This window comes from Elgaria multicarinata, chromosome 18 (assembly GCF_023053635.1).
Source record: "Elgaria multicarinata webbii isolate HBS135686 ecotype San Diego chromosome 18, rElgMul1.1.pri, whole genome shotgun sequence".
NCBI classification, from domain to species: Eukaryota; Metazoa; Chordata; class Lepidosauria; order Squamata; family Anguidae; genus Elgaria; species Elgaria multicarinata.
The window spans coordinates 16,325,576-16,336,756 of record NC_086188.1 but is presented as its reverse complement, the minus strand read 5'-3'; the positions used below and the strand labels follow the sequence as shown (position 1 = coordinate 16,336,756).

General features: G+C 50.7%; 1 protein-coding gene across 2 annotated transcripts in view; it reads left to right on the top strand.

Moving 5' to 3' along the window:
• The first annotated feature begins 2,525 nt into the window (after nucleotides 1-2,525).
• Nucleotides 2,526-11,181, top strand: part of DTX1 (deltex E3 ubiquitin ligase 1) — a 71,418-nt gene continuing 62,762 nt past the window's right edge. The window contains exons 1-2 of one of the 2 annotated variants that reach the window (XM_063144211.1): nucleotides 2,526-2,590; nucleotides 3,504-4,884. In XM_063144211.1, the coding sequence (XP_063000281.1) occupies nucleotides 4,626-4,884 (259 nt within the window). In that variant the 5' untranslated portion in view covers nucleotides 2,526-2,590; nucleotides 3,504-4,625. The other variant, XM_063144210.1, reaches the window with a different exon arrangement.

The window sequence follows — 11,181 nt, the reverse complement described above, 5'->3', positions numbered from 1 at the left end:
GCAGTATGATCTTGGCAATTTTATTCTCAGTTCCTTCCCTAATTATGCCAAACATGGAATCTGTCTTTAAACTGGACTTGGATTGGGCAGCTCTTCACATTGAATGGGAAGGGTTAGAGGACCATGAATGCTGCATTAAGCTCCTTGGAAGAAGGGTAAGATGTAATAAGAAAGAAAGAGAATGGAATAGTCTCCACAGGTTTTCCACTTCATCGCAGGTGTTTCTTCCTAAACAGGTGCCTGCTGTTCATGTGATGATAAGTGGAGACAGGTGGAACCTGCAACAAAATATTGCAGTGTGAGTGATTCCTGTTCAGGGTTCCAGACATTTCAGTTTATTTCCTCTCCCAGTTTCTATTCCCCAGAGTCCTAAGTGTCTGTTGGTAACTTAATTCCCATGCCACTGCCAATTTTCAAGGGAGGTTGCAACTGGGCAGGAAAGGGTTAAGTCTCCCCTTTGCAACAACACCCCTCCCCAAATCTTCCCCTGCATGGCAATTAAGGTGAGAAGGTTTGGGAATTGGCAGAGTGCAAACTAATTGAAGGATTGATTTCCCTTTGCATGGTTTGGATGAGAAATTAAACAGCTCCTGTGAAACTGAAATAAATCCTAGTCATTAATTCTAAATTCACATATATAGATGTAAAATTAGCACTTGCAGATTTGATGCAGATATTCAACCCACAGGCTTGGGCACTGAATCTTTAAAGTCCCTCGCAATGCCCCTATACCTCACCACAGAGATAGCTGGTCTTCCGCCAAGCAATAAGGAAAAGCATCCCGCTGTCTTCCAGGTCTTTCCCTGGATTTGTGATCAGGTGCAAAGGCGTGGCAAAATTCCACCAGTTGGCAGGTCAAGATCAAGGGGTGATATGTATGTTCAGATGACATGCTAAGCCATGGTCAAGCTGTTAACCCTTTTGCAGTAAATGGCTGGCGAGTGCGTTTAAACCGTGGTTATGTAGCCACCATGGTTAGGAATGGTTCACACAACATCCTAAACCATAATGTGTAGCTCAAAATGCTTAGCGTATCGTCTGAACAGAGTCTATATCTAGGGTAACCATATGAAAAGGAGGATAGGGCACTTGTATCTTGAACAGTTGTACAGAAAAGGGGATTTCAGCAATTGTTGTTGGTATACATTCAGCACCTGTTGAAATTCTTGCTTCATCACATCAGTTAAAGCTGCAGGAGCTATACTAGAGTGACCAGATACAAAAGAGGGCAGGGCTCCTGCAGCTGTAACTGTTTTGATGAAGAGGGAATTTTGCCAGTTGCTGCACACATACAAACTGTTAAAGATATGGTGACCATATGAAAAGGAGGACAGGGCTCCTGTATCTTTAACAGTTGTATTGAAAAGGGAATTTCAGCAGGTGTCATTTGTATGCATGTCGCACCTGGTAAAATTTCCTCTTTGTCACAACAGTTAAAGCTGCAGGAGCTATACTGCAGCTATACTGTGTCCAGATTTAAAAGAGGGCAGGGCACCTGCAGCTTTAACTAGGGTGACCATATGAAAAGGAGGACAGGGCTCCTGTATCTTTAACAGTTGCATAGAAAAGGGAATTTCAGCAGGTGTCATTTGTACATATGGAGAACCTGGTGAAATTCCCTCTTCATCACAGCAGTTAAAGCTGCAGGAGCTATACTAGAGTGATCAGATTTAAAAGAGGGCGGGGCACCTGCAGCTTTAACTGCTCTGATGAAGAGGGAATTTCACCAGGTTCTCCATATATACAAATGACACCTGCTGAAATTCCCTTTTCCGTACGACTGTTAAAGATACAGGAGCCCTGTCCTCCTTTTCATATGGTCACCCTAGTTAAAGATAAGGGAACTGTGTTCTCCTTTCCCTATGGTCATCCTATGCCTATAGCTGATAACTTAACACTTGGTAAATGTATTTACATGGACACTGCAGTGTCCACGGAGTTAAGAGCGGTGAGTAGGTTCTGCATTCCACCATTATATAATATTAAAGCTGTGTTAGCCTTCTCTAATAAAGAGACAGAAATGTGTTTGATGACCCATTGGGACTAATGTTTTAGAAGCACAATGCTATCCATGTTTAGAGAGAAAAAAGTCCTACAACTTTGTAGGACTTTTTCTGTTTCAACCTGCAGAGGATCGCTCCCTGAGTTATTTAAAATATTTCTCACCTGTCCTATAGATTTCAGGGTAGGATACTGTAACAAAAGCAATTCAACAATTCGATCCATTATACTAATCAGCATATGGTTTTAATTACAGAACCAACTGCTGTTGTGTTGGGTAGGTTGTCCTCAGGTTCGAAGCGGGAACGGGAGAAAGTAAGGCGGAATCACTTGGGAAATGAGAGGTGCGGGGGACAACGTGGTCTGTACATGCTCAGAGGTGATCTTGAGGATTGCTTCAGACATTTACCGGAGCTCTGATGAACCTGGCTGGAATCCAGGGGGAGGGAGGACCGGGCGGCTGGCTCGCTCGCTGCGGTTTCTGGCCGCCTCCATGGGAGGGGCGAGGGATTCCCCCCTCCCCTCCGCCTGTCCCCACGGCTGCATCCAGCCTGCGTCACCCGAGCTCCGGGCCAGTGCGCGGGGCTAGGTGAGTTGGGGAGAGGGGGCCGAGGCCACCTGGGGACGAGGCGGGGCGGCTTGCTGCAGGACGAGGCGGACCCTCTTCCTCATCCTCACCCCCTCCCAGCTGCTGAGAGGAAGGCAATCTCTCTCTCCCCCCCCCACCCCTCTCCTTCTCTCTCCCCCTCCGCCTCCAAACCTCCCCTTGACACCGTCGCTCCCTCTCCAACAAACGATGCGCTTTTACGCGTAGAACGCGCACGGGAGGGGAGGACGCACTGCCGGCGAGGAAGCGGCGTCTGCCCGGCTTGCAGAGCCGACAGGAACGGGCCACTCGGCCCCCTCCGGGTTTTTTTCCCCTCCTCCCCCCTCCCCCGCTCGTTCACTCACCCACCCCGCGTTCTCCAGCTGCTCAGATCCGCCGAGATCCCAACGATTCACTCCCTCCCCCCCACCGCTCTGCCGCTGCTGCTGCCGTCGCCTTCCCAATTCTCCTCCTTTGTGTCTGGCTCCTGGAAATTCACAGCAACCAGGTAGGAAACAATTGTGGGGTGTCTTTCTCTCCCCTCCCCCCCCATCTTAATGTCTTTCTGGGTACCTCCATATCTTTGGCTACCTTCTGGGGGTTGGCTGGCTAAGCAGAGGGACAAAGGAGAGGGTTCGTGCCATGAACAGTCCTCTCCCCCTCCAGCCCCCCCCCCACGAGCAGAACCTCTCCCGGGGTATAAAAGGCGGTGGAGAGATTTGGGTTATTTGGGGGAGAGGGAGGGTGCCAGACACACGCAGAGGCAGGCAGGTGGATTGGGCTCCCTATTAGATCTCTCCAAGTGGTGGAGCCACCTCCTCTGCATGCCGAGGAGAGCGGGGTGGGGGAGGGGGGTGGAAAGGCGGAGACCCACCGGTGTGAATCCATGATCATTTGTGGCTCTTTCCCTTTCTAGCCTCGCTCCCTCCAGCTCCAGCTCCTGTGTCGGGCGCAGATCGGGGACCGGGCTGCGGTAAAGAAGGAGGAAGATGACACAGCCTCCACGGCGGCTTACCAGGAAGGAGGTCACCCGCCTTGCCAAAGCCGGCAGGATCTCCTGCACCTTCTCAGCCAATGCAGCCCCCTCGCCTCAAACCGTGGCCTTTTGACCTGGCCGGAGGAACCCTCACCAGCGGGTCCGTGGCCCCAGCCGTACAGCCCGCTTCAGAGGAGGAGTCGGTCGTCCCCGTGGCCTAACGGTCCGGGTCAAAGGGGCAGGAATCTGCGGAAGCCAGCTGGAGGTTGCCCAGGTCCCCTTCCCCATCTGAGCTCAGCCCGGCTTCCAGGCCCGCAGGAGCCTCCGCGAGGTGCCTGCAGTGGTTTCGGAAGTGGCAGCTGGCTTCTGCAAGAGAGGGCTGGTCCGGGCTGGGCTGGGCTGTGACGGCTGGAGAGAGAGAGATCAGAGAACGGAACAGGCCCGGGCCCTCCGAAAGCCAGGCAACAACCAGCGGGTTCTCAGAGGCCCTGCACAAAAAGAGCAGAGGTCTTCACTCTGGGTAACTGGCAGCACAAGGAAAAGTCGAAGTTGGCCGGTTTGAGCTTCCCTGTGTGCTTTGAGAAGACGCACACGCCTTGATGGTGGGGCGTGGGCTTCTCATTCCCTGACGAAAGCAACCTGGTCTGAAAACATCCTGTCTCTTCTGGTTGCCCTTTGGGGCGATTGAACAGTTTTGTTTGCTCCTTACCCCAACGTCGTACCCCACCCCTACACGAAACAGTCAGACGTGCTTCTAAAACTTGCCTCCGTTATCTTTCTACGAGATGGTTCGGTCCTGAAAAATAATAATAAAAAGGAAAGGATCCATTCTCCCGCTTTTGCATTTTTGTTCTCATCGCCCAAGAAGACGGATCGGGGACGTGTTTCTGCTCGGGGGACCCTCGGGCTCCGAAGCGTTGGACTGAGAAGTGGGGGAGATGTTACCTTCGGAAGCGCCGTGAGACCGGGCGTGTGCTCCTCCGGCGTTCCCCGACAGATGGCGCGGACGCCGGCCTGGTGACCCCGCCTGCCTCCCATGCCCGGCCTGCAGGGGCAGCCACCATGGCACGGCCTGGCACGGGGATGCTGGTCTTGGCAAATGGACTGGGCTTCCCCCCGAGTAACGTGGCCCGCGTCGTGGTGTGGGAGTGGCTGAACGAGCACGGGCGCTGGCGGCCCTACACGGCGGCTGTCTGCCACCACATTGAGAACGTCCTGAAAGAGGATGCCCGTGGGAGCGTGGTCCTGGGACAGGTGGATGCCCAGCTCTCTCCATATATCATCGATCTGCAGTCCATGCATCAGTTCCGTCAGGACACAGGTAGGCGGAAGGGAGCACAGCGTCGGGGGTTGGCGGGGTCGGGCATCTGCCAAGGCCCCTCAGCCCAGTAGGGGCCTGGTGACAAGAGTGTCCTGGTCTTGCTCCTCCTCCTCACCCTTAACCTGCTTGTTTACCTGCCTCTGGTCCAGTCAACGGCCGTAGCAAGGTTGGGAAAGAGGAGGAGAAGCAAGAGCTAAGCTGGGAACACTGTTGGAGAGAAAGTAGATCCAATGAGGGAGAAGGTCCATTGAGACCGTCTTGCCCAAGGTGTCTCAACAATCTGGAGATGGCACTCAGTGAGGAGGTAGCATTCTCCTGACTGCAGGTGGGCCCTGATCATGGGCCCTGACATTCAGTAGAATCAAGCAGTGAAGCTTTTCTGAAAATATATCGCTCCAGATTGCAGTGTGGCGTGTTTGGATGTGAAAACAAAAACAAAAACAGAAGCCCACTTCCCTACACATAGAAAAGCATCACCTGATGCTATGCAGAACCCATTCCTTAGCATGCTAGGCTTCTTTGTGCAGGGAGGCTTTCTTTTTTTTCTTTTTTAGTTATTACATTTCTATACCAAAGTTCTCTGGGCGGTTCGTAAAAATTACAGCCATAAGAGAGCATACGATGAAACCATGCCAAGTTGAAAGCAGAATAAAAGCAAAGTAAAAACACACACAGAGTAAACAGCATTGTAAAGATCTAACAACACATTAACATGTTTAAAAAACAAAAGCGAAGGATGAAAAAGCCTGGGAAAATAGAATGGTTTTTGCCTAGCATCGAAGAGGCCACAATATAGGAGTCATACAAGCCTTTTCCCCCCTCTCTGAGGCAAGCCTTTAAAACAATTTTCACCAGTTTGGGTTCCTTCTGAGTTTTTGACTTATAGCTCTATCATCCCCGATCATGGGCCATGCTGCTTGGGGCTGATGGGAGTTGCAGTCCCAAACTTCTGAAGGATGTATTGCAGAAGGCTGATTTCAGTATCCAATCCTCGACCTGTAGTCTGCAGGCTATGAGATGCTTTTATCCTGTGATTCTAATAAACTGGCTCAGCGACTCAAGTGTAGGACATGCACCGGGGGAAAAAGCTGGGCTGGTGGATCAGCTAGAGAGGACCTGGTGTCTGGTGCAGTGGGCTGCATTTCCCTTCTTTTGTGTGCTATACCGATACACACGGGCTCTGATCATCAACGTTTCATTGCTGAGGTTTTGATCCGGCACTTGTCAAAGAACCCTATAAAATGCAAGTGCTCGAGGGATTATTCAGAGCATCTTTATCTGGATGCTGAATAATTGCAGCTCCCCCTTCCCCTCAACGTAGAGGCAAGGCTTGCATAGAGTTAAGCCGCAACTTCTACAAAGGCCTCAGCTGCTCCGTGTGTCTCCTTTTACAAATTAAGCACTGCAGAGGCCAGTCTGCGATCTGCAGGGACGTTGCCGGACGCGAACCGCATTTACTCGGAAGTCAGTTCCACTGCCTTCGAAGGGGCTTTACTCTGGCGTTCAGGGGTGGGGAACCTCTTTCAAGCCAAGGGCTGAATTTCATTTTCAGGGAAGCTCTCGGTGGGCCGCATTCAGGCTGTGGGCGGGGCCAGTGACCAGAAGGGGCGGAGCCCCAAGCATACCCGCCTATTTTTGCCTTAAAGCTCTTACTGGCAGTGACAAAGTCTTAAAAGAAGTGCTTTGACCTTTTAGAACGGGTGCGTGGGTGGGTGATTTGGGGGAACGTGCAGAAGCTGGAAAACCTCCAAGCGGTCGGGGAAAGAGTGGGCCGGGACTGGGCCCGGAGGAGCTGACGTCTCTTACCACAGTTGCAGTTAATATGTTTAGGGCTGAAGTGCTTGGCTTTTCAACGGCGTGGGTTGCTTCCCAGTCTTCCCTTCCACTCATAAATGAAGCCATTTAAATGGAAGGGAAACATATTTCCTTTTTTTGAAAACAACCACATCGATAGCGAGTAATAGATGATGATTGATGATGATTTATTGCATTTTTATGCCGCCCGATAGCCGAAGCTCACAAAAACTAAAGCCATTCAAAGTATAAAACAAACAGTTTTATAAAAACATGATATAAAATACACATTAAAAACTGGTTAAAACCATACCATACATGATGAAAACATCTTTAAAACATCCTTAAAGCATTCTTTCGTTGTGGCATAGGCATTTGTGGACGAGGAGAACCCGCTTTGATGCATGACATGTTCACACACACACACACACACACACACACACAGGAAAAGTCTACAGGAGCCTAGGTGAGTCTCTGAGATGACACAGGACTCTATGCTGTTTTGTTATGGAAGACCAACATGGTTCCCCCTCTGGAATGGAAAATAAAAACTGTTAAGAGTATAATTCTAGATCTCATGATTGCAGGGGGCAGGGGAAACCCTGGTATGCTAAGAATTTTATGCCATCTTGGAGCACAGAGCAGCTGCAACCCTAACTTTATAGCTTTCTCACTGCCCTGTCTCTGCTCCACTCTTCTTCTCAGCTTGAAAAATATATACCTGTACCAGGGTGACCATATGGAAAGGAGGACCGGGCTCCTGTATCTTTATCAGTTGTACAGAAAAGGGGATTTCAGCAGGTGTCCTTTGTAGGCATGCGGCACCTGGTGAAATTCTCTCTTCAGCAGAACAGTTAAAGCTGCAAGAGCTATACTAGATGGACCAGATACGAAAGAGGGCAGGGCACCTGCAGCTTTAACTGTTGTGATGAGGAGGGAATTTCACCAGGTGCTGCATGCAACCGAACGGCACCTGCTGAAATTCCTTTTTCTAGACAACTGTTAAAGATCCAGGAGCCCTGTCCTCCTTTTCATGTGGTCACCCTACCTGTACAGGAGTTAATGCTAGTCAGGGATCATCAGGGTTTAGCTTCAACAACCTGTTTTCTGTGCCAGGAATCTGGTGCACGTGATAATAATAATATTATAATATATTTATTTGTTACCTGCCTCTCCCTTTGGATCGAGGCGGGGTACCACACAAATGCAAACTCCATAAAATGATAAAAATAAAGGTAGGAATGCCTGAGGACGTGTGAAGCGCTACTGATGAGACATAGTGACCCTGTTCAGACGACACGCTAAGCCACAGTGGTTAAGCATTTTGAGCTAAACCTTATGGCTTAGTGTGTGGTGTGAACCATTCCTAACCGTGGTGGCTATATAACCACGGGTTAAACATGCTCACTAACCATAGCTGCAAGGGGTTAGCAGCCTAACCGTGGCTTAGTGTGTTGTCTGAACAGGCCCTTCGAGACTCCACACATCTGATATCAGATACTAAGGCAATAAAGCAATGCCACGCCCCCCATTTCAGGGCTGAACTCCAGCGTCTGTGATCAACTTTGCGTAGCGTATTAGTTTGAGTGTTGCACTGGTGAGACCGGAGCTCAAATCCTCGCTCAGCCATGAAGTTCCCAGTGTGACTTTGGGCCAGTTGCTTCTCTACATTGTTGTGAGGATAAAATGCATTGGCCCCATTGAGAAGACACCTTAAACCATGGCTTTAACCATGGCGGTTCAGCCAGAAAGCCTTACTCACCGTGGTTTAAGGTGACTTCTGAATGGGGCCTTTATGTCCAGGGCCGGTGCCAGACCTGCGCCTTAGGCAAGGTGAGCTACTTTTACCACCACCCCTTCCCCCAAAAAATTCCAACTTTGATTTTTAAGAACATATGTTTCCTGGAAAAAATAAGAAGCACAAAACTTGAAACCGCTAAATTTATTTTAAAGTGCAAGAAATACGTCATGCCAATTATAGCAAACAAATTGAAAAGGAACATCTATGGGTCTAAAATGCATTATTTAATAGGAACATCACCTCCAAATCATCCCCCCCAACTCACACACGCGTGCACACATACACTCAGCATCACTCACTCCAAACAAACACACCCATGAATACATGCATTCACTCAAAGACCCCATGCACCCCATTCACCCATACATTCTCTCTCTCTCTTTCTTCTGGGCGTGTTCCAGAAGTCCAAACCTGGAGCTGCCCCACCCCCACCCTAGCATCCCTGGCTTCACTTCAGCTGGGCAGGCACGGGGCACCATCTCGCCCGCCCAGGCCCAGCTGAATTCTTGGGCCGGCCTGGCTCACAGCCAACGCGTGTGAGTGCTGCACTGTGCCTGGCACCCCTCTTAGCTTGGCGCTCTAGGCGGCCGCCTGAGTGGCCTCTATGGTAGCACTGGCCCTATTTATGTCTCTGTGTAGGAGTCAGAATGGATATATTGCCCCAAATGCCCTGTAGGAGAGACGGGATAAATAATATGTCACGAAGAAATCGCAGCGCTTCACGATCTGCGCTTGATAACTGCTCCCTTTTCCCCCCTAGCTGGGCCAAAGCAACACCGGCTTTTCTGTTTTGCTTTCGCCTCCCAGGTGCGACAACCCAGAGGGACAGGGGAGTGTCGTCCGCTTAGCCTCAAACGCAGGCCTTTCGGTATCTTTGCCTAGAGACAGCTGGTTGCTTTTCAGAGAACGGAAAGTGCTGCACTAGGAACAGTGGTGGAGTGGTACATTTGGGAGTCCAGGCGCTCATTGGCTGGGTCCCCACGGACAACCCTCCCCTCAAAGGACTCAAAGGAGAGTCTCAACTTTCAGGCAGCTGTGTGGAGCCATATCAACAGACAGGTTCTAGCAGTTTCCATCTCCATCAGGAGCAGGGCTTCTGCAAAGCGAATAGGTCTTCGTTGCCCGTTCAAGACCAAGAGGCCCCCAAATACTTTACGTCGCAACTGGGATAGACAGGGGGGTGTAGTGGAGGCAGGGCTCACAGCGACACTAAACCAGCATTTTTTTATTAGCAGGGACACTGACATCTGCCACCCCACTCAGGTTTCCCTGTTCCCTCTGTGCGTTGCTGCTCACAATACCTGGGGGGGACGGGAATGACCCCACACCCACACCAATAGATTGTTCTTTCTTGCAATCCAAAGCGTTTCGGGGTGGTTTGATTTCGAATGGAAATTAGTGGCCAGAAGGTTCGAGCATCTCAGACAGACTCTGGCCCGCATGCATTGGCTGCCTGTGTGTTTCCAAGCCCAGTGAGCTTCATGGGCAAGTGAACTAGAACCTGGATCTCCCAAGTTTCAGGCCAGCACTCTCACCACTACACCACACTGGCTCCCAGAGCATGGGGTGGATACTGCCATTATATAGTTTAGTCACTAGGTGGCACTGGACTGACTTGTCTGCGTATAGAGTCAGGTGTTTCCTATGGCTGTTCTGTTGGCGGAAGACCATGAAGTTCTAGTTCAGCTGATTGGGGTATTCCTCTAAGCCAGCGGTAGGAAATCTCAGCCCCGGGAAGCAAATCCTGGTTCCCAATCTGGCCCTCCAGGATTCCTTGTATGGCCCCACCCCCTTTCCCTGGCCACACCCCCTTCTGCCCAGCCACCAATTGTTTCGCGATTTTCTGGCTTTTTTGCAGCTTTCCCCTCCCCCCATTCTAAAAAGGTTGAAATGCCTCTCCTAAAGCTTACTTAACTGGCAATTTTTGGCCCCTCCCCCTCTGCTATTGGCCACGCCCACCACTGGAAGGCTGCTTTCCCCCCCCCCCCACCCCGAGAGCTTCTCCGCAACTGAGGTCCAAACCTTTGGAAGCACAGAGGGCTTCTTTGGCAGGTGCACAGGCGCTTTTTCTCGGCAAGCATTCGCAAAGCGCCGGGTGTTCGAGACTGCCGAAGCCTTGTTGTCTTTGATTCTGTCTTGTTCGTCCCCCGGGGCGTCTCAATTACACGGCCTCATTAACCGTCTTCCTGCAGAGGCTGCTAAGGGCTTCTCTTGCGTGTGTCTGTGTGTGTTTTCGGGCCATCTCCCTAACTCAGAAGCCCAAATGTTCCGTAGCCGGAGTGTTCTCTCCAAAATGTCAACAGGTTTTGTAGGCCAGTGAGTCCTGCTGGGTTAAAAGACAACGGAAAAATGGTGTCCCTCCCCAAAACCTTTGATGAGCAGGCAAGAACAAATGGCCACAATTTCCTTTGTGATTGAAGCTGAAAGCCTTCCTTCAGGGAAAGAGCTAGGTTGTTCTCGCCATTGGTACCGTCGCTGCAGGTGCTGTAGCTCGGTGGTAGAGCATCTGGTTTGCAAACCGGAGGGCCCAGGTTCGATTCCTGGCTTCTCCAGATAGGGCTGGCGAAACTCCTGCCTGAAATCCAGGAGAAACATTGGCCCTTGTTCATAAGACACCTTCACCCATGGCTTTAACCATGGTGGTTAAGCCAGAAAGGCAGGCCATGTTCAGAAGACACCTTCACCCATGGCTTTAACCACGG